This window comes from Lepisosteus platostomus, chromosome 3 (assembly GCF_059453375.1).
Source record: "Lepisosteus platostomus isolate fLepPlt1 chromosome 3, fLepPlt1.hap1, whole genome shotgun sequence".
NCBI classification, from domain to species: Eukaryota; Metazoa; Chordata; class Actinopteri; order Semionotiformes; family Lepisosteidae; genus Lepisosteus; species Lepisosteus platostomus.
Window position 1 is genome coordinate 71,625,467 of NC_142613.1, and position 24,107 is coordinate 71,649,573.

At 39.2% G+C, this 24,107-nt stretch overlaps 1 protein-coding gene across 2 annotated transcripts in view; it reads left to right on the forward strand.

Moving 5' to 3' along the window:
• Nucleotides 1–16,940, forward strand: part of mei4 (meiosis-specific, MEI4 homolog (S. cerevisiae)) — a 79,438-nt gene extending 62,498 nt beyond the window's left edge. For both annotated transcript variants that reach the window (XM_088626704.1, XM_088626707.1), the window contains one exon: nt 16,635–16,940. In XM_088626704.1, coding sequence (XP_088482830.1) covers nt 16,635–16,889 — 255 coding nt within the window. In that variant the 3' untranslated portion in view covers nt 16,890–16,940. The remainder of the gene's footprint in view (nt 1–16,634) is intronic.
• Nucleotides 16,941–24,107: the final 7,167 nt, after the last annotated feature.

A 24,107-nucleotide genomic window follows, 5' to 3' on the forward strand; every position in this document is an offset into this window, starting at 1 on the left:
AGCTTGGGGTCAGAGCGCAGGGTCAGCCATTTAGACGACACCCCTGGAGCAGTTGGGGTGAAGGGCCTTGCTCAGGGGCCCAGCAGAGTAGGAATCCTCTGCCGGCTGCAGGATTTGAACCGGCAACCTTCCAGCCACAGGCGCAGATCCTCAGCCACAGACCCACCGCTCCGCCATCACAGATGCCACTGCTTCTTTCCACAGCCTCTTCATTGTATGTCAATTTCTTGATTCATTGTGAATGTTAAGCTGTTCAGGCTCCTTGAGGCAGTTTCCTTTGGTTGGGGTCTGCCACACTCACTTTCTTGCGTTTTGAGTTGTATGGTGTGCAGATTGTCAATAGCAAATCAAGCAAGTGCTGTAAAAGGAATTAGGCACTAGAATGAAGATGGAGCTTAACCCTGAGAAATCTGTTCTGTTTTTGGGTGCAAGTGTATTGTAAAGACCAGTGTTCGTGTTTTCACCAGAAGAACAGATCTCGTTATAAATTAGGGTAGTGGCTTGTGTGGGATTAGTAGAGCTCTGGTGCCACTTGTAATAAATGGAGGAATAAGACCAAATTAAGTTAAAAATCAGACACTGGCTCATCTAACAAGCCAATTTATCAAAATAGATTGTAAATAGTGACTCTGTGTTGGATTAAGCTGTTAGAAAATGGATCGATGGGTAGATTGTAAAACACTCCACTAGACTGCCAGTCAAACACAATCAAGTACTGTAGCTTCTTTGTACCCGACACAGCAGTTACTGTATAGTTCATTAAGTTAATTAACGCACAACAGCTTTGAAGACACATATAAATCCATTATTATAGTACATTGATCATTACTTACGAATATTTACATTAACCATGGGATCTGAAAGAGACGCAAATTCAGTATGAGGAAGGAAAAAAGATTCTTAGAAAAAATCCAGGAACCACTGAACTGGATTCCTAGACTGGCCAGTCACCTCTTGGGGCTGCGATTCCCTTACTGTGTTAGAATATCTTTTCATGCCTCACAACCAAAGAAGATCTAGTTTAAGCACTCGTGGTCTACAGTTTCACCACTTCACAGTGGTGATGTGGCTGTATTGAGCTGAGTGGCAATTGCCATTTCACAGTCACCATACAGTAACCTATACAATATTATCTTACATACTGTTACAGCTGTAGATGACTCTGGAAGTGTCTGTGAACTGTGGAATTTGTTTTAGAATCCTGAAACAATGAGTAATGCCTAGCTAGTGTCAACATTTCCGGCTTCAAAGCATAAGGGATGTTTGCTGAGATCTAGGGGTTTCAGATTCAGTGATCAAAACAATTGTACCATATTTTACCTACTGTAGTTGATTAAATTCTGTGTAAACTTTTAAAAGTGTAGGATAAAAGACAGAGGGACTGAAGAGAAGGAGAGAACAGAACACAGAGAGAGAGAGAGGAGATGGAACACAAGGCATTTGGCAGGCGAGTGGTCCTTGTTTGAGATCATCCGAAAAGACCCGCCTGGAGTCTAACAATACAGCACAATAATCCACTTACATTATGCGTCCTCAATAAGCATGAGATGTAAAAAATAATATAGAAGCAGAATCAAAACAATGGTACTTCCTTCTGGAGAAAGGTGGAGACCAGCATCAGTACAAAAGCAATATTAGTTTTCCTAAAGGATGCGAAAGGTGTTTTTCAGCATAACAGAAAAATCAGTAAGTGAAACAACTTGAGTGGAATTCACTTAGCTCTACAGTACCAAGTATTGAGCATGCACTTCAGACAGAAAGGCTGTCACATTCCCTTTTGTACTAAAATCTTCCGGATCAAGAGTTTTGCTGGTGTTATTCCTGGCTTTTGTTTGTTTAGAAAACATTGCAATCTTTATAATCTGACATGTTGACAAACTGATTTATTGAAAAGGAAACCGAGTGTATTTCTGAGAATGGTCTTGCTAGGAGATGATTTGCTTACCTTGTCATTGTGACTCGGATGATAACAGAATACAGATGTGTGGAGTAAAGCTTAAAAACAGAAAGTGCTAATATTTCAAATAATGTGGTTGCTGAGGCAGTTTGAAAATGCATTTGAAAGTATGTTATTAATATACTAATGGCTGCACAGAATATACAAATGTATTTTTTAAGATGTAAAGTAGACATAAAAGATACAGGACTGCTGACCAAAGTTCTGTATCATAAGATTCAGTGTTGTGCATCATCCCTCACATTTCCTGTTTATCCTCATAAAAAAGGAAAATAGAAGTATCTTGTTATCTTTACCCAGATTAATTGTGAAGTGTGGTAATTAAATCTGTCCAATAGGTACGTGGTGTTATAAAAGTCAGTGTCTTGTGAAAAAATTTTCAAGTGTTTATACAGCATCTAATCATTGGTCTTTATAAGATTAAGAAGTGCTGCTCAGCATCAGTCTTGGACAAAGAGAGTGATTCCAAGAACTTTACGTCGGCAAAAATAATATTGGTTGCTTGTTTATAAACATCAGACTGTATTTGAAATAAGTGGAATTGACAAGTATGCTTATCAGTGGTCCCTACTTATGTGAAAATAAGTTTAAAAAACCTTATTTTATAATTTGTTTACAAAATCCATTTCACTTGTGAGACTGCAGTGCACACAAAAGAACTTGTCTTTCACGGTGAAGAGAACAGGGGTCCATTTTCATACAGTGGTAAAACTCTATAGGCGGTTGCCTGTAAATCTGTAAATATATCATGCTGTGGCTGTTATACTAAAGGGCTCCAGGACTTTACGCTGCTTGTGAATATCCCATTGCAGAGAGCGATGGTCTTGGACCAGAGCACAGGACTCAGCTATACAATTACAAAGTAACTGTTCATTTAAAAACTGTACTGTTTATTTTATATGGTATCAATCCTTCCTTTGACAGCTGCAATGAGCTGTTAACTGTTGAGCTTCCTTCCTGAGCTTAATCAGCTTGCACAGGTGTTGCCCTGCTTTGTGAAAACACATTCATTGCTCTGAGTCTACGCCGGTCCACAGACGTATTAATGTACTTCAAAATGCTGCTTCAGCTACTGTAAATGTCCAGTGTCCCAGTGTTGATCTACAGTAGGTGATACAGATGGCCTCTTGAGTATGAGGTGTTGCAGCTAGAGCAGAGGTAAGAGAAAGAGCAGAATGGGATGTGTGACAGTACCATGGCCACCCAACACACACACTCGCTGCACACAGCGCTGGAAGGCTGTGGGACTGGCACCACAGCTGCGGCTCATAGAAATCGCAGACTTTAAGATTTTGTGTTCCAGAATTCAAAGCCATCCAAGAAAAGCTGGATTTCCCTTTCCTTTTTTTATGGCAGACTAAGATATCCTTTCTCTAAAAGAGCAGAATTCAGCTTGCCTTGTGCTTCCAATACGCTGTTCTGCTTGCTTGAATATCCAATATTGCTCCTCCCCACTCACCTACGAGCAACTGTTCTTTCAACACCAAGTTACAGGTAGACCTTCCTCATACCTCATACCAGCAATCATAGTGCTGACTGGAGGAGAGGCGGCACATCGCTCACCAACAGCAATGTAAACGCGCTTGTGACTACTGGTCATGGAAGTCCACAGGCGTTGTTGTGTGTGCTATGAGAGCCGTTGCTGATTAATTATTCCTATTCTTTCAAACTCCTTGGCAGTATTTGGCCAATTTTGCCACTGCCTGGCAAATTGCAGTCACAATGGCCTGCTGTCGCGATCCAGGTTTAACCCGTGACGTCTGAATCCCGGAGTTCAGCCTCTGCCATCAGTTATGAAAATAACAACACTAGTGTTTGAGTACTAAAGTAGTTTTAGCTGTTACAGAGGCATTGTTCCATCCAGGCAGAAAAAGATATTTAAAAAGCTGTAGCACTGCAGGAATAAACATCAAAGGTAAGGCCAAGAAAATGTCCCCGTTATCTCAAAATTCATCCAAATGTACTGGCCAAATTTTGATTAGACCCTTTCAAAATGTAGGTTCTAACAGTACCTAACCACACTAGGGCAGTTATAGCAGATGTTCTAGAGTTTAAGATAAATAGATAAAATTTGAAAAAAGGCCCATTCCCACTCTCCAACAACTCATAGCAAGCCCATTCATTTAATGGACTCTCAGAAGAGAATTTACAGGCCAGGCTGAAAGAGTATAAATAGATCCCCATTGAAAAAAGGGAACTTGACAGTTGATGAAATATCAAAGAGACTGCTTTGAAGTGCTTTCGAACTCAGAAAGGACACTGCTATTGACCTTCTATTAGCTGAATAAATCTGTGCTAAGGGTTCCAGATGGAGAAGTTATGAAATACCTGCTGCTTTTTTCCAGTGTGGTACCAAAAATGATTATTCTATATGTATGTACATAATGCAAAATGCAATCAAATAAGATAAATTGTCTTGTTTCTTGGTGCATTTTTTTATTTTTGTTTATCATTTTCGTTAATAAAGAGGTAGTAATTAGATATTAAGCCTGACTGTAAAAACTACACAGTTACAGCAGAAACTAAGCAGTCATTGGTGCCATAGTTTGTATTACTGATAGAACAAATCACACAGGCACTAATATACATTACATACATTAACATACAGTGTTATAAAAAAGGCACCTGTTTTTTTTAAGAACAAAGGTGTTTGAGTTGTGCTGGGCTTCAGGATCAGTTTTTCCTTAAAAAATAATCAATTACGGTTACAGTTTACTTATTTGAGAAATGTATTATCTTTGAAATGGAAAAGAAGTTTAATTGCTTTAAGGGATAATGTATTACTTTACAAAGTAACTATACAAAATACTATAGATCACTGTAACTGATATGTTTATAAATTATTTTGTTGACCTCAGCCCTACTGTAGTTCAAGCTATGCTCTCCTTAGAGATGGATTCAACGTACTGCAGCTAAAAGAAAATGATAGTTTCGGGAGGTAAGGATAGTTTCTGATCAACAAAAAACCCTTCACAGGACAGGACTGCTCTCTAATACCTAGTACCTACTAGTCATCAGATTTGTAAATTGTTATGATTTATATTTATATAAGCAGATGCCCTTATCCAATCCAGACCACTAACAGTGATACATCATTTACACATAAGAGTACAAAAGCTTTGATAACGTACAAATACAGTACAATGTATTATAACAACTACTATATTATTAAAAATATCTGAATAATGTGTTGGTAATCCAGACACTCTGTTGGTATGCTTTGCAGGTGTACTCACTGCATTACTTCAGGCTTAAAACTAGAGGCTCAGGACTTCAACTACAGATGGTGCTGAATACATTTTGCTAATCATATCATAAAACACTGTTGACAGATCATAAGTCTTCTTTTTCAAGCTGCTTTGCCGATGATCTGATATAATATATCCTGTGATTATTTCTGCTGATCATGACTTCCAAATGAGGCTTTTGGGTTCGTTCTTTTTTTAACTCTCCACTATAAGGTTTCCAGAAAGCTCACCTGATAAGATGAGGTGCCTGTACGTTGTCTAGTACAACCCAGAGTTACCCCAGGGAGCAATGTGTTTCTGTCGTCTGTCTCTTCAAGTACGTTTTACTGTGTACGGGATGTGGGTCAGTTCTGTATCCGAGACACTTCGGGCCAAAGAATCTCCTGGTTTCCGTGGTGCTAAGCCGATAATGGTGCGTACATAACTCCCCCTCCATCACAAGGGTTACCTCTCTAGCTATCCTGGGGTCCCCGCTTATACAGCTGGGTGGGCTGGAGCAATGGGAGTAGATAGATAGATAAGACTTTATTGATCTCGTTGGGAAATTGATGATTTGATAACGTAAAAATACAGCACAATGTTTTATAACAATGTATAACAATGTATTATAACAATGTATAACAATGTATTATAACAACTAGTAAAGCACCTCACTGAAAGTACCATCCCCAATCTACCCGTCATGAGACCAGAGAGGAAGCCACTCCTCTGCAGTGCTCTCATGCATGCTGAAAGAAAAGCAAAACAAAACAGTCTGTAAAGTGCAAGATATCTGTTACAAGTGGCCAGCCAGAATTGTACATCAGTTCATTTCATTTTCTTTTGGGCTGGAGTTTGGAATATAGAAACGAAATAACAGTTAATTATCCACACCTTAGGAAAAACATTTTAATATTAGGAAAGATGTATAAAAAAAACATAGCACAGACCAAATAGATTTACTATGTTTTCTTGTTTCAGAGTTTGATTTCTGCAATAGTTGTATTGTTTTACAATTGAGAAATTGTATCTCTGTGACTGTCATGGTCATCTGGGGTGAGAGATACTATTACATTTTTGGCAGTGAGGACTTTCAAAGCAAGCTTAAAAGAGCAGAGGAGGTCTTTAAAACGATAGATATCAAAGGTCTGCGGTGCAAGTGAAAGAGATGGGACTATGAGGACCCTCGATTTATAATTTAGTTCGGTCTGTAGTTTGTGGATAGATTATCTGTCTTATTCAGCCAGGAACAGAGAACCTCTCAGAACACTTGTAAGCCATCAAGATGAAAAAACAACAAGGACACTCAGGCTCAACCATATAATTAAGAAAGTTATAGCTAAATTATACTGAAAAGAAATTAGTAATGTGCATTAAGGCCCTAAATGATGTAAGCCTCAGCAGGATGTAACACAAATACTTTTTTTTGCATCGAAGTTTTTTTTTCAGTATCCTAGTTTAGGTTTCATGCTTTAAAAGGCATTTTAAGGATAAATTAGGTCAGGACGAGGTGAGGGAGGAAAAAACCCAGAATGTTGGAAGCACAGATATTTTGCAAGACTTCCAGAGCTGGTTCTTGTTAGGTGCAATTAAGCAGATGTGGGATTAAGAAATTGACACTAAAGCAGTTGCTTTCTGACTTTGGCTGAAACGCACCACTACTGAACCTTCTATTAGGTGACTGGGAGTATAGCAGGGTGTCACTGTATCTCTCACCAATATGTTTCAACACTCATTTTAAATATTGTTTCTACAAAATCTGTTCTATACAACGAAGTCTACCTCATGTGTAAGTCTAGAAAAGGTGATGACAAGTACCATCAAACAAGTTATTGTATACTTTAATGGCAAAGGTACTGAATGTTGTTGTTCAGGGATTTGCCTTTGAGTTTCTTTCTGTATTTTCGAAAGGAGAATTCTCTGTATCCCTACAAAGAAAAAAAACTATCAAGACTTGGGTGTGTGTGTTTCAATTACCAAACAAAAAGAAAGAAAATCCTTAGAAAGTATGTTAAATCAAGTTATAAAAGGACTGTATTTCTTGTAGTGTAAAATCAGCTTTCCTGTAACAGCATGATGGGAGTTTTCTGAGGATATCACCTGATAGAAGGAGAAAATGCATCTTATTTAGTTTGAGATTGTCATTCTTTTAGAGAATGTACCTGACTGAAAGAGATAAGGCACAAGGTACTCAAAAGACCTGTGTAAAATCTTGTGTTTTTTGTTTTTATCAAGAGCTTAACTGATTTAAAGTGAATGTCCATAAATATCACTAGCACAACATATCAGCTATATACATTAACCTTTACAAATTGTAAAACCTCAAATGTGAAATTTCAAAACATGATTCACATGACATATTCCTTATTGTGTATATTGAGTTCAGTATCCTAGACACCGATACAACAGGAAAGAGCACAATGAGAGAGATTACAAACACAGATCAGGACATGCTGTGGCAGAGCACCCCTGCTGTGAAATATGGGTTCTTTTCCAGCTTGAAATGAAAGAAAGCATTGAAGCAGACTGTAAAGAGAGTGTTGGCCAATAAGGGTCATCAGCGATCATGTGACACCTGTAAATGAGATCACTGGGTGGCAGTTAGCTAATTGGTTGTGGTTAAGAACTCATTCTCACATGGTGCTAAGTAGTGGTATGTTTGGGAGATATAAAAGACCTTACTGTGGTATGGGTTGGGGTTTTGGGTACAGTCGGGGGAAACTGTTTTACAGTCTTCCTGTTGTAAATCTGTTGAAAACTCCACAATAATTGCTCCTGCACTGCTCAGCATTGGCAATATGTCTTCCATCATCCAGTCATTCTTCCTTTCACTGAAGCGTTTTGGAGAGTATTCAGACTCTTTTTATGAAACAAAAAGGTCTTCAGGGGAGACAGCCATTCATCTGTTTTGAAAATAAAAGCTCCATTCTAAACCTGTGAATGGGACTGTCAAAAATTGTTGCACTTGATATTTATGTGCTATACATAGTATTGGAAGGTAAAGAACCAGCTTCTGATCCAAGACAAAGATGGATTGAAGGTGATTTTGGTAGTTCTGCACGGAAAGATAGCAGGATTTCATTTGCTCTCTCAAAGCGTGTGTAAAAGTTAATATTGGCTTCTTTCTGTATCTGCACCGCTTTAACTGATGAACTGTAACTAGGAGTTAATTTAGCCAAAATAATAACAGATGCACATCAACATTTTTCAACATACATAAATGAAAGTACAGTATGATAAAAGGTATGAAAAGGAGTGCAGAGTATAGCAGCATAAACATAAAAAATAATTTAATATTTTAAAATAATGTTTAAATTCACACCCTCTAAATATGTTGAAAAGCTTCTAGGCATTTCTCTAAGTCACCCTTACAGTATTTCTAGTAAGTATTAAGGGAGGCCAAACACAAAAGCAAAACACTAGGCACATGAACATGGGAGCACACAGAATTGTCTAAAGATCTAAAGTTAAATAGTATTGGCCTACACCGTATTAACAATTAGTGACAGCTATAAAAAATCCATAAGAAATCCCAGTTTTGTCTGCAATGCCCATCATGAAATATATCTAGTCAGAAAAGTGGTTTGCGAAGATAACTCAAACCCAAGAGCTACAATTGGGTATCCTCAGAAAACCCTGGCATCATCGGGATACAGAGTTTCCAAGACTTGTCAGTCGACATTGAGTCTGGGGTTTGTGGCAGAGGTTCAAAATAAAATAAAGAGAAAAGATATGACACTGCCAAACAGCAATTAGTTGACACCTCGAGTGAATTGGATCCATGTGATATGCTTGGTTGAACCATAAATTGTTTTTTTTTTTGGAAAGTCTCACTAATAAACACAAATCGCACAGAAGGGCGGAGCTCAGATTGAAAATAACTGTCTTCCCTCGTGTGAAGAATACAGATGACTTGTCTTCTGCTTTAAGGTTGGTTTGCCTCCTCTGGTCACGAATGGAATTCACAGTATGATAACTGTACAAAGCATGTATCAAGCTCAATGGCCCAAAAGTTAAGAGGGTATAAAAATCACTGTTCGTGTTTGGTTATCACAGTCTGCAGTAGAACACTTACTGTATGAGCTGAAGAAAATAAATCTTAAGGGCAGATCATGCGTCTGGAGAGGATGGAGAAGTTCTGCATGGAGGAGCAGTGAAAGACCCCTCATGAATAGTTTAAGAAACCATTAAAAGGCTTCAGTAAGCTCCTCAAGGTTATCAGCAACAAAGGAGGGTCACAAAAAGTATTTCTGGGGTATGAATTGTTTTAATGACCAGGCATTTAGAAATGTATGGCCTTTGACAGGTGTCGTGTTTATACAGTACGTACAGCACGTACATCTCTTGCTTCCAATTTGCACAGTTCCTTGAAGGTGTGAATAATTATGGAGGCTGCTGTGTTTGGCCTCATCGAGTGTGAGAAAGTGAATGAGACCCAGAGATCCTGCCACGGACGGATGTGACCAGTGTGTCTGGGAGTGGCGACAAGGTACTGTTTACTTTTGCCTTTCCTGGGAAGGCAGGCACCCCTGTCTGTGCTCCCTCTGTTCTGGTAGTGGTACAAGATGCCCCCTGCATCACTATCCTGAAGAAGCTTACTTTCTCATCACATTCTAACCCCCGATACACAAATGGTTTCACGCTCGATGAAGCGTTTGGAAACTAATTTTATCCCAAAAGCCCTAGTCAGCACCTTGGCTTTAAAAGACCTCGATCTGTTCACAAGTTGGGAAGTTTAATTGCAGAGCTGATCTAAAACTGAAAAGGCAGTTACAGTTAATTTCCTTTTTGCCCTGCTACATACACATATAGTTAACTTTATAGTGTGACAGTAACACAAGCTATGTTCCTTTCTCAGACTCAGGCTCATTGAGTAATAAGATTCTGCTTTATTCAGGATACTTTTTAATAACCTTTACACAAGCTGTTGCTGTTGTTGATTATTCTTCCATTTTAATTTAATCTGTTTATTGCATCTCTGATGTGCTTGTCCTTTGTCACCTACTCATGGATTGGTCTTCCAAAAGTATTCTTTTAAATAACATCTCATTAAAATCTCTTTGATTTCCCTGCCTTCTCAGCGTTTTTTGTGAGTTTCTCGGCTTTTGTTCCTGCGATGACTAGAAGGTTCTGGCATTTAAAGTAAGGGTCTAAATGATCAATGGCCATTATAAGTGTTTTTTCTTGCCTTTTGAGAAACACAACAATGTTCAGTAATTCTTTGTTGGCTCATTTTAGTATTTCAAAGGGCACCTTTTAATAATATTTCCACTCATACTTGCTTCCCTTTTTTTCTAATTTGTAGAATATCTCGGGGACACCAGTTATACAGAGCCTTGCCGCTGGCCTCATTAAAGTGCTAAACAATTTTTAATGGAGATTTTCTTGCCTTGGAACTTTTTTGAAAATTAGTTTGCTTGAGTGAAAACATTAAGATTAATGTATGAATAAGAAGGCATTGCTCGGTGCGTTATGGTTTTCCTTTTCCACTGCGTAGTTTATTGTTCAGCTTATTTCTTTTAACTAGCTGTAGACGTGAAGAAGGCTCAACACGTGTTTCTTGTATCTACTTTTCAGTGTGGAATTAATCTTGCCTTTGCAGATCCACACTCGAACAATTGCATTAGTTTACGAACCCTTTGCTGTGGCAAACTCACAGTAATGCAGTTTTAAAAAATTGCTCTGATGAGTCCACACGTCTGTCTGTGTGCAGTAAGACCGGCTCACGTGATTTCACAGTAATATACCTGACATATGTACAGTAAGTTCTTTCAGTCAGGTAGTGAATTTCAGGCATAGATTCAAACAAGGAGATCAAGGGGCTTTAAAAGCAACTCAGGGATAAAGTTGAATAAAAACAAACATCTGGAGCCAAGTATAGAAACATATTATATAGTCTTTGAAATTTCTAGGAGCACAATGACGTTAATAATTAAGAAGTGGAAGGTACTCGGACACATCCTTCAGTCTGTCCCACCAAACTGAGCAGCCAAGCAAAGAAGACACTGGTTTGGGATGTCACCTGAGGCCAACAGCAACTTTTGAAGAGTTACAGAGTTCAGTGGCAGAGATGGAAGAAATTGTCTATACGTCAACAATATCCCAGTCACCCCACAAGGGGACTTGCATGTAACGGAAAACAAAAACACGTCAATCCCGCATGGAAGTTTTGGATGTTTCGGCTAAGCCCTTTAAGTAATACTGCAAACATGCGGCAAAAGATTTGTGGTCATATAAGACAATAAGCGAAACTTGATGGTTTAAGGGCAAAGTGGTCCATCTAATGCAAACCCACCCAAAAGCATCACTCAGTCAACACCTTCTCTGTTTTCAAGCATGGTTGTGGCAGCATTAGGTTATAGTTTGGCTGCTCAGCAGCCAAGACTGGGAAGCTTGTCAATGTTGATGTGAACATGAATGAAACAAAATTCTAGCGAATACATATGAGAGAAACCTGTCACACCCACGCTGGGAGTGCCTTGTGTCCTGCCATTGCTACAGTAGTAGTGACCAGCACATTTGCACGCAATGCAGCCGGTCTCAAACCTCGTGCAAACGAGGTCGGGATGTTAGTCAATCGAACCTAATATCCTTATATATATTCCAGTCAGGCAGCCAATCCACTGGAGGATCATCCCGTTAATCGGGATATATAAGGCAGGATTCTCTCCTTGACCGGCGCGCTGACTTTAGAGCTGCTTTGTTAGCTTCTGCTGACACATTACCCCCTTGCTGTTTCTTTTTTGCTCGACCGAGATAAAAAATCTGATTAAATCAAGAGGAGTTTTCAACTATCTGCTTATATTCAGGCACGCGACTTACAATTTTCTCTCTCTCGGTCTCCTTGTCTGCTCTTTGCTATCCTCTCCATCGTTTCTCTCTTAATTGCTCGTCGCTCCAGGATCTCCTTGAGCCCTGCGCGTGGGTCAGGACCTGTTGCCTGCTGCAGCGCTCTCTCCAGCTCTGTCCACTGTTGTAACAAAGCCTGCTTCAGATCCAAATCTGAGCCAAAACCACCCTTTCTGCAGGAACATGATCTGCAGAAAGTTTAATGTTCCTGAGTGGCCCCATCAAAGTCCTTACTTAATCTTATTGAGAACCTGTGGAAAGACCTTAAAGGGCGGAGCGTTGGCTCTGTGGCTAAGGATCTGCGCCTGTGGCTGGAAGGTTGCCGGTTCAAATCCCGCAGCCGGCAGAGGAATCCTACTCTTGGGCTCCTGAGCAAGGCCCTTCACCCCAACTGCTCCAGGGGTGCTGTACAGTATAAATGGTTGACCCTGTGCTCTGACCCCAAGCTTCTCTCCCTGTCTGTGTGTCTCATGGAGAGCAAGCTGGGGTATGCGAAAAGACAATTCCTAATGAAATTGTAAAGGGTAAATAAAGCGATGTTGTTATTATTATTAAAGCTGCTATCCATAAGTGAACCCAAAGCAGCAAAAATTGCACCAAGCCAGTGTTTGTGCTTAATAGAGACTTACTCAAAATGACAAGCAGCTGCAATCAACAGATTTCAATTTCTTCTTGTTAGTCTTTACTGACATTTCCTAGGAGACTTCAGTTAGAGTCTTCAGGTTTTGACTAAAATACATCCCCAAAATGAGTCACCAAAAGAAGACACTGAGTACTTTCACAAGGTGTTGCACTGTATGTAGAGGCCTCCAGAGGCTTCCTGTTTATAAACTAGTATAAAAGGAGGCTAACACTTAGACATTAAATGGCAGCATGCATTATCCCGCTTCTGGTCAGAGATCTCTTTAAAGACTGCAGGTTAGTTGGGGGATGGTTATAAAACAGAAAAGCTGAATCTACTACTTTCAACTTCTTGTTGGTTGAATATCCTTTATTCTCTTCAGACTATTGAATTGAACATGCTGCCTTTGATATTACTCTAGGTGTCTGTAAAACGTTTCAGAACTTTTGTGGAAGATGTGAGCAGAATTTGTTTGTGGTGAAATCTGTGCTTTGTGCCTCTCTTCATTTTCTTTATACTATATGTTTTCTGGGCTCTTCACATTATGGTTTCTAAACTACTGTAATCAGATCCCAGACCGAATCATGTGTACCATCGGGTAGAGGTGAGAATCTAAATTTGTATTTGCGATTAAGCATTTTATGGAGCTCATTTGACAACATTGCGTTTGGTGAAATGTCCATTTTTATTTCAATAATGCCCCAGTAAATAGAGATGTAGAGTTTCTGGAATTATATTTGTATCACAATACAAAATACCATACTTTATTTTACAGTACATGGGTTCAGCAGTTTTTAAGTAGAGTACACCATGCGTGTTGCACCTGTCAGATGGTCTTTTATTTTTTCATGGTTGCCTTCAGCATGCCACACTACTGAAATCTACTTCAAGTGCAATTTAACTATTCCACACTTGTGCCACTGACGGGTAAGTACTTTCAGTTCAAATCAAATGTGAACATGTTCAAATATACTGGCATCTGTGTCTGTATGCACATCAATATCTAGAGAAAAAAACATTCCTTTCTTGTGAAAATCAGTGATCAATTTTGATTAACTATTTCCTTTGCAGTTGACCTTCAGTTTCAGTTCCCCACTTTTTATACCCACCACTATCTAAATTTATTACATTTAAGAAATTCACATAACTGAGGAAAATCAGTCTTTTTTACAGGGGAGTGCTGTCTCATTCAAATGCGATGATATATGTAATAGAAAGGGTACAAACAAGAAGTGAACAATAAGTCTGTATGGCTTATTTTGTTGCTAGTAGACAAGATCTGAGAATCTCATCCAGCCATTTTTTGAAAGAAAGCAAGTCCGCTCTGAGATGTGATCCAGAGTCCCTTGGCCTCTGTATTAATTCCCACAATGCTTTGTGTGCCATCATTGTGGTGCACCAGGTGGAAGTTATGCATGTGCCTCTGTGATTTGGAGCGCAAGAATCATATTAATAAATGTGAAAAACGTTTTAGAAAATGACAAGTCAAGCACCAAAAGGTCAATGTCTCTGAAGTGAAGATAAGGAATAGGAGTATTATTTTTTTCTTCTTTTCCAGTGATATAGCAGGGTTTAGGTCATCCTTTCTGGCTCTCAATGCAGAGAACAAAATAATTTCACGGAGTATGGCTCATAAACTTCTCATTTGAAAAGTACAAGTAGCCTGACACCTGGTCATATTCCAAAAGGACTTCTTACGCATCTGAGGGATTTCATTTCAAAATCCAGTTTGAAGAATTTAAACAGACCCACACAAAAGCAGCAGTTAAAACTAACGTGGAATTAATACACGCTAAACTGTTTCTATTAATTATATAAAATTAATTATATATCCATTAGTCGGACCTCAATATGGCACCCACACAGTTTAATGGCATATGGTTCACTGATGAAGACAGATGCCTACCTGACTGCATGTTTCTGTAGAATTTGCAAGGGAAAGTATCCTAAATTTAAAAATACTCCAGCAAGTGAAAGAATCTAAAAAAATCTTTGCTATAGGGCTTGGCGATATATAGAAAATGTATCGATACCGACGTTAAGAATCTCTCACTGACCTAATTTTGCTTATGTCTGGATTTTCGGTAAAGGCTCTCCCTGCTATTGTGCTTTCATGAGTGTCTGCTTAAAAAAGTAAACACACAGTCGTCATATCCAGTCACATGCTTCTCCATCGTCCAACCTTCCTTCTTCATTCAAAACGCAAGGAAGCGCGCCGGGCTCATGCTGAACCCCAGTCAGGCAGGGATGACTCAAGTACAAATGAAGACGAGCTGGTATCTAAACAAAACGCAGTGTCGATCGTTTGGTCATATTTAGGCTTCAGCAAACAGGATACTGAACAAAGCGGAGTCAGATGGAAACTCTGTCTGAAAACCGTTTCTGCGCCCAAATGTAACACGAGCAACTTGTTTCATCACTTGAAGCACAACCATGTTGTGGAAAACGAAGAGTGCATGGCCAAAAAACGAGAGAGTCTGACAAGCGCACTCGTGGCCAAAATGATTCCCCCAAACAGCTGTCTCTAACACAAGCATTTACTAATGCCACTCAATACGCAAAAGATTCACGCAGTTATAACGAAATAACTAACATTCCATACTAAATAGCGAAGGACATGGTCCCAATTGCTACAGTGGAACACAGTGGTTTCAAAAGACTCGTTCAAACCCTTGACAAGAGATACGTTGTGACCTCCAGAAAATATTTTTTCTCAAATTGCGGTGCCTGACAATTACAAAGCTTTAATAGTTTCGCATATTTAAAACATGATCTTTCAGCTTATCATGTAATCATATAATTTCAAGGGTTTCAAAAAATTATCGTTAATTTATCGTTATCGAGGTAAATGTGTGAAATTATCGTGATATTGATTTGAGGTCATATCGCCCAACCCTACTCTGCTACAAGGAATGAGGTAGGCCAACGCTACCTTGAAGTTCAAAAATTGTGTTTACGAATTAAGGATCCATTTTATGCTGTGGGCGTTTTGGATGGTCATGAATTATTTATACCTTATGACTTGGGAGATCATATACTGTAGTTATCTTAAATTTGAGATGTATTGTAGCAATGTGAAGGCTTTGAAGGAGAGCAACTTGTTGAAAAGTTTTTCAATTCTAATCCTTCTCTCCCTCCTTGATACTGTGAGGAAGTGATCAGTAGTTTCATAATACGTCAGCAGAAGACGGCTTGATCTGTTATTGAGGGCAATCCGGAGCAGATTTGAGAGCACTTGAGGGCAGAGCGGTGGCTCTGTGGCTCAGGATCAGTGCCTGTGGCTGTAAGGTTGCCGGTTCAAATCCCACGGCTGGCAGAGGAATCATACTCCGCTGGGCCCCTGAGCAAGTCCCTTAACCCCAACTGCTCCGGGGGCACTGTATGGCTGACCCTGCACTCTGACCCCAAGCTTCTCTCTGTCTGTGTCTCATAGAAAGCAAACTGAAGTATGTGAAAAATTCCTAATGTAAGAAATTGTATATGGCCAATAAAGTGATCTTATCTCATATCTTGATTGCTCTGGCCCTGGGCAGGTTGCCCAGCTACTGCATTGCAAAGGGAAAAAGGCACAGTTTAGAATAGCCAATTAAACCTAGTTGCCATGCATTTAGTAGGTGGGAGGATGTGGATTCATGCTTAATAATTCATGAATTCAGGATTATGACGAGCTTTTAGCAGCAGATTTTTTTTTTTGTGAAGGTACAAACTGGCATATTTGATTGCTACAAAATCATTTTTGTAGTTAATCAAAATGTATCCATTATTCTCAACCTTTGATCTAGGCTGCAACCACAAAATCAATAACTAGAAGCTTTTAAAACAGCTCAACATAATACCATGGCTTTTCCCTTAATTTGATGTAGAAATAAAAAAGAATCTTTTAACTATGATAGCTGTACTTTTCATTTAAAAAGTTTGCATTTTGTATGTTTTTAAATCTTTAGATTTTAACATTGCATGCTTTTATTTATTTTTTCAGAATCAAAGCCGAAAGCTTCCAGAGTTTGACATTGCCAAGTATGAGAACACATTCTATCTGTTTTGGATCTTGGAACAACTTCTCCAGACTGATGAAAGAGGAGCTGGACCAGTTCCTCAGGATTCTTCTGAGCTAAGAGTGTGGCATCAGAGACTGCAGAAGAGTTTTCTTTGTTTGTCTGATGAATTTCCTTTGTTTGCCATCTATATGTGGCGAATTGGAGCCTACCTATGTACAGACACCGAAATAAAGTGATTTTTTTGTTTTTTAAATTATGTTTTACTATATAATAAAACCTAAAAAGAGTGTTTTAATAAGAACTGAAATATAGTTCTATCAGTTACTGTAGATCCATTATTTAAAGAAAAAGGAAAAATCTAGCTTTCCCTAGTTATCATTTTCTTTGTTGCTTGTGCAATACAAATCTTGAAAAGTGTTGGTCCTATTTTAACCAGAATGGCTGCCTCACCTACTCTTTAATTTAATCAGATTGCAAATTGATTCTGTTCAGAGAGTTCATGTGACAAGCTTTAAATTTGGACAACAGCATCTCAAAAAGCATTAATGCTGCAGAAAGGATACCTACTGTATTTAACCTACATTTTCTACTACAATTTCAAAATTCTTCTTCTGAAGCCTGATTTAGGCAACAGATGGATGTTGTTCCTGTTTTCTCATTCCTGCTGATCCTTTGTATTGTCCCTTTCCAGCTGAGTTTAATTCTTAAATATCCATCCAGTATTTTGAAAAACAATGGAGGTTTAACATTACATTTTACATACTGTACTTCATCCCCATTTTATTCAAAATTGGAGAAATGCTGTTACTCCAAGTATTCCAAAACAGTTTTACACTACACATAATTTATGCTCTATAATAAAGATGATTGTCAAGAGTTGCTAAGATGGTCACAATTGTAAATCGCACTCCAGCCAGTAGCCCATCTCATCAGCCAGTCTCACCTGGTTCAAAGTAGAGCCTGTACAGTACTTACTGCATTATAGTTTCATTGCCAAACATTGGCACTTGCTTGAAAAACATCGAAAATGCTTGCCACTGTTTCCAGTTGTTATTTCATCGCGTGATGTAGAAAAGCTCCCAGCTGGCTGAGGAATAAGAGAATTCATTCGTGAGACACAGTGTGGAAGGTGGAAAGGCTGGCTGGACGTGGAGTTACAAAGGGCTGATGGAGAACAGACTGAGCCCAGGAACGGACACTATCCCATTGAAATGGGATAATCATTGGAAATGGGATTTTTACAGGAGGGACTTTTTTACTGAAAATGTTGTGGAATTGGTTCCCTGGTTTATTTCAAGAAACAAGATCCTTGGATCAATCAACTACTAGCTACCAAACAAGCTGGATGGGCCAAATCTTTAATAAGCTTTCATATGTTTTTATTAAATATTTAGCAGGAATTGATTCGTTCTCATGAAACAGAGATACAGATACAGTAAATGTAGAAAGACTGATGTTGAATTGTGATACATTCGATAATCTCTTACCGATGGTATTAAAGTTAGTGTTTATTGAGTATTCAATGTAGCTAGCAGTAGTGTATAAGGCTTCGAAATACCATAAAACCTCTACTTCTGCCAGGGTTACAGTTGCATTTCACTTGGCTTAATTAAGGTGGTATGATGTGAGATTCAGGTTTAGCCTGAAAGACTTGTGCGAGCTGGATGTTGGCTTTTGCCTATGAAAAAGTCCCTCAACCTCAAAGTGACAAAGTTTTTAAAACGTAACTCACACTGTTCCAGGACAAATGTTGGAACAATAATTCAAGTCTTAATTTAAGGGGAGTTAAAACACTAAAACCTAACTACTTCATACAGAAAGAATATGAAATGGACAAACGTGACTTGAATACATTGCAAGGTATTCTGACCCTAGCCTCAGCCATTTTCCAAGCCCTACATTTGCTGCTCATTAAATCATTAAACCGAGGTGTAATACTATCTGTGTTAAAGGTATTCCAAATTTGAACAGTAGCACATTTGGACATTTTGCGATAGAACTATGGTTCAACCTTCCATTCAGTACACGAAACCTTAGTTCAGATTACAGCTACGTTTTTGCTGGACTTAAAAGTTGCAGTATGAGTGTTGTTTTGGAGTTAACTTTACATTTTGTTTTCAAATTCGGAGTTAGGAATAATCGTTTCCTTACATTAAGATTGTGCAGTGTACCTACATGTGGTTCGCCGTTGTAGAACTTATTTTTGAGGTGCTCACTTCTCCAATTGGAATCAGTTTCATCATGTCTTCATAAATTATTGACATGTTAAGGGTGCCTTTCAGCTGATATCAATCATTTCAACGGTTCCGCCAGATGCCAGCCTTTCTCCATGTCATCTTCTCATCTTTCATATCCTGTCAGCAGCAGAGGGGAACAAAGCAGACACTTCAGCTGGCTTTGGTGCTGCTGGTGTACAGTACGTGCTCAGATCATTAATTTTTTACTGTTTGTTCTTTAATACATCAGATGGAACCCTATGTGCTCTTACTGGTGAGGTATCCAAAATGTGACTTCTAATACTGTATAGTATTCATAGTGTTTTAAAAATCTTCGCCAATTTATCTACAAGTACCAAATGTCAGTCATTTCTTATTGTTCGTTTGTTTGCACAGTGTGTATAATAAGTCCAATAAATTAATTTTTATTAATCCCTCTCTACGTACAGGAACCCAGAATACTAAAATGCCTCTCGACATCAAACACAAATCTCTCAACAATCACAATTCCCAGCCTAGGTCAGCTGCTCACTACTGTCTTTTCCCCAGGTGCAGTGCGCAACCAAGGATCTGCTCTCTTAGCCAAACAGCAGATGTGATACCACAGAAAGCCCCACTTATTAATAAAAAAAACCTCAAGTATTTGGTCTAACCACTTTCAGGCACATCAAGTTGGTATTGTTTTAATTGTGTACTAGATCAAATATTTGATAGGCGCTATCACAATCACGCTACAGTGTTAGAAACCCGGGGGTGTCACAAAATGGGGTGGTTATTAAATATACAATAAGAGTATCATCCGGTGCTGACACCATCTTGCTAGGCAAGCAAAATTGGGACTAATAAGTCTTTCCAGAAAAGGTATTGCAGAGTGTTACGTGGTGGCATATGCCTTATTTATTTTATATTCCAACACAGCTTGATAATAGAGTAACCAGGCCCAGACTTAGCCAAATATTTGTTAATAATATACAATACACACCACACAACTGTACACAATATACAACGGTAATCACTATGAACAAATATTTAGATTGACTTTCAAAGTCCCACCTTCTGCTGACTTAGAAAAACCAGAACTCCTGTCATAATCCAAATACAAGAAATCAAACCAACCCTGCATCCTAATAGGATCCTAATTAAACAGACTAAATCCCCCTCTCTAAACGAACTCACAATTGGAAAAGGAACTGATTTCCCTGTTGTCTACAAAGGCATCCCTAAAATAAGAGAGGAGTTGATAGCTTTAGGATTCCACAACATTCCCAAATTCCTAAAACAGAGCCAGCAACATAATCAGAATAAAACTCGGAGTCCGGCTCTCATTCAGTGTTTGGGATACCAGGATACAATCTTTTTTCAAGTCGGACTGAAAACAGGCGCTCACTCATGTTACAGGCTCTTCTGCATGTTTCTTTCTCCATCCGTCGGAAACTGGCTTAATGACCTCACTAGATCATTGTTGAATATCCATGTTCCTGTGCGTCTCGTGGAGAGCAAGCTGGGGTATGCGAAAAGACAAATTCCTATTGCAAGAAATTGTATATGGCTGATAAAGTGATCTCTCTCAATATAAATTAATAAATGTAATGATTTACAGTGACGTTTAAATACCCTTAGATGGAGTTAGAAATGAAAGTTTGGGAGCGATGTGAACAACCAAGTTCAATCAGACTTGGCTGTCAGTAATTAGCAATCATTCCTGATGTGACTTCCTCTCCTAAAACACTATAAATACAGCACTTGATCCCCTTCTCTCCCTCGTGTACGTCTTGCACCTCTCCTCCTCTGCAGCTGCCCCTTGGTCACTCCTCACTCTGCAGGGAGGGTCAGGTCAGCCCTCAGGCAAGTGGGTTAAGCCAATTTCTCACTAAATAATAATAATTGCTTACACTTATATAGCGCTTTTCTAGACTCTCCACTCAAAGCGCTTTACAGGTAATGGGGACTCCCCTCCACCACCACCAGTGTGCAGCCCCACCTGGATGGTGCAACAGCAGCCATAGTGTGCCAGAACGCTCACCACACACCAGCTATCAGTGGGGAGGAGAACAGAGTGATGAAGCCCTTACTCTTTCCGAGAAACGGAATTACCACAGAGTCAGGACCTTGGTTTACATCTCAACCGAAGGATGGTGCCTTTTAACAGTAAAGAGTCCCCGTCACTATACTGGGGCATTAGGACCCACACAGACCACATGGGGAGCGCCCCCTACTGGCCCCACTAGTGCCCACAGGTGCCCTGACTACAACAACAGTATTTTAGTTATTGCCAGAGATTGTTGTTTTTTTTTTGTTTTGAATGAAAAAAAGTAATTTTGATGGAGCTTATTTTTCTCCATAAATGTAATTGTGCAAAAAAATAAGTAAAAAGAGGTGCAGTTCTTTTGGCGTACCTGCGATTCTTACATACACCTTGTACAAGCCATATAATTGTAGTTCCCATCTGATATTTCTTACATAATTCAAACTTTCTACAGTTACAGTATTTGGCATCAGTATATGAATGTCCAAACGTTGCTGTTTATACATTTGCTTTTGTTAAGTTTTAAAACATTATTTTTTATATGCCAAGGTCTTAAGCAACTGCAAACACGAATCTCTAAAATTGAATTCATAATGTTATCGTGGTTCACTGCAATGACTACAACTGCAAACTGCCAAATTGCAGCCCACAAACTACAGACTATCTCCTCAGAGTTTAGCACAAGTATATTTCCTTCCTTTTAAGAGACCCTGGATGGATAGCCCTTTAAAGAAGTTGTCATCTGAGATCTGAGATTTTACTTGTGTCCCCGTTGTGCCACTCAGATATTTGAGAGTAGTGGAGCACAGAGTGAATGATCAAATGTCAAAGCAGGAACATAACATCAGCTGTGCATGAAAATCTATGCTCACATAATGGCACCACCTTTCATAAGTGAACAAACATGCCCAACAATGGCAAACAGTTCATGAATGTGTCTCTGCCAAATGAGTTCTGAAGTTGTGTTTTTACAACATATCACTGAACTTCATTCCAGCTGTTTAGTCACATGCACATGATAATTGCAATGAAATTAAATTAATAAATCAAATCAGATAATACCATGGAAAAAACACAGAGACAGAAGTAATTGTGAAATCAATTAGGAGCAAAATGTGTTTATGATCTGTAGCCATTTCTGATACAGATACACAGTTTGACTAAAGGAAACGCATTATTGAAGACCATCAATTTGCAAGAGCTTTTTACAATGGTTTTAATTGTTTTGGACTCATGCTTTTTGGTTTGAAAAAACGTTTCCAATCTTATGATTGGAGAGCTTCGGAGACACATGGCAGGAATGCTCTGTTGAAACCCCAGCTAGGGTTAGGGTTAGCATTACTGTACTATTTAGATATCTTTTAAACTCAGTGCTGGACTTTGGGTCCCAAGTGAACTACAGGACGAGTGATAATTAGCCAGAAATGCCCACTCATTTCAAAACAATTTTTGCAGACTTTTTCTGCTTATTCAAGGATTTACTAAAATAAATGAATCATTGAAGACAATCAATTTCCAAGAGGTTTCCTCAATGATTTTGATTGTTTTAGACTTGATTTGATTAACCTTTTACATTCTGATGACTGGAGGGCTTCAGAAACAGGTGGCAGGAATGCTCTGAAACCCCAGCTAGGGTTAGGGTTAGCATTCCTATACTACTTTGACATTTTTTACCTTCAGTGCTCGATTTTGGATCCCAAGTGAACTTTAGGAAGAGTGATAATTATCTCCTATCTGCAACTATTTTCAGAGACTTTTGGCATCCTATGTAGTGTATTGCAGCTGCCCATTCATTTCAGTAAACTTTGTTTTGCGTTTTTCTGCTTATTTACAGCTCCAGTTTTTAACTTTGTCTCGTCTGTCTACAACCCCTCGCCGGCTTCTGCTCCGGCTTTTAACTTTGTCTTGTTCGTCTTGGATTGATCACCTGACTCTGGACATCTGCCTGCACAATATCCCTTCAGACTCCCTTTATGGACAGTTCGCTTGGACCAAGCCCCCCAGAGCACCTTCGTCATGCCCTCCCCAGTTCCTCTACCAGCCCAGTTCCTCGTCTCCTCCCCGTGTCTGTTCACTCCCTTCTGGATTGTGTCCTCTGTATAGGGTCCTGAAAGACACTTCGTAACACCTATACTAGGCCGAATTTGTAACGGGTTGTTATCATTTTATGTTTTTATTTCAGTTGTTTAAAGTCTATTAATGGGCTATAACAATAGGTAGTGTATTAATAGCGTAGCGTAGTGATAAACTGGTCATTTAAAGTTAAACAGGTATGCTTTAAAATGATTATGAAAATGGCTGAACAGGAGAAATAATGTTACAAAGATGTCACTTTACTCCCCTCATTTTAAGTATTTCTTAGAACAATAACTAATAACAATAACAATAACAATAACAAATAATGGGTTGAAATTGTTGAGGGGTCTGTTATGGGTCTAGAATTCTGGGCAGTTTTTATCCCCTGTCATGTTCTAGGCTCTTAGCTCAGCTAGAGCTGCATCGTTCCTCTTCTGTTTAGTAATAGTGTAAAGTCAAGTGAGATAAGACAAGATCACTTTATTGGCCCTATACAATTTCTTGCTTTAGGAATTTGTCTTTTCGCATACCCCAGCTTGCTCTCCATGAGTCACACAGACAGGGAGAGAGAAGCTTGGGGTCAGAGCGCAGGGTCAGCCATTTATACAGCACACCTGGAGCAGTTGGGGTGAAGGGCCTTGTTCAGGGGCCCAACGGAGTAGGATTCCTCTGCCAACCGCAGGATTTGAACCAGCAACCTTCCAGCTACAGGTGCAGATGCAGATCCTTAGCCACAGTGTCACTGTTCTGCTCTGAGGTGGTCCCAGGGGGCTAATTGTACTCAGGTTCTGCTTATTGGATCCAGTTAAGCCCCTCCTTAGTGTATATGAGGGTGTAACTGGGAAGATTGTTTTTGATTGGGAACCAAACAGTGTTGCTTCTTTACTTTGTTGTTGCTGGTTTGTACATTTGCCACCTGGTAATTTATAATAAGGAGCCAAAAATCCCCAAATAGGAGTAGCATTTTTTGGTTAAAGGAGCCTAAACTTATATGATTGTGACAACTTTGCACTAAGTTACAGACAACAACTAGCCTAGACAGGAACAGTTCATAAGGGAAATTACCACATTATAGCCCTGATGACTGTAACATGTTACCAATGTTTCACCACAATCAGATATACAGTAGCTGAACT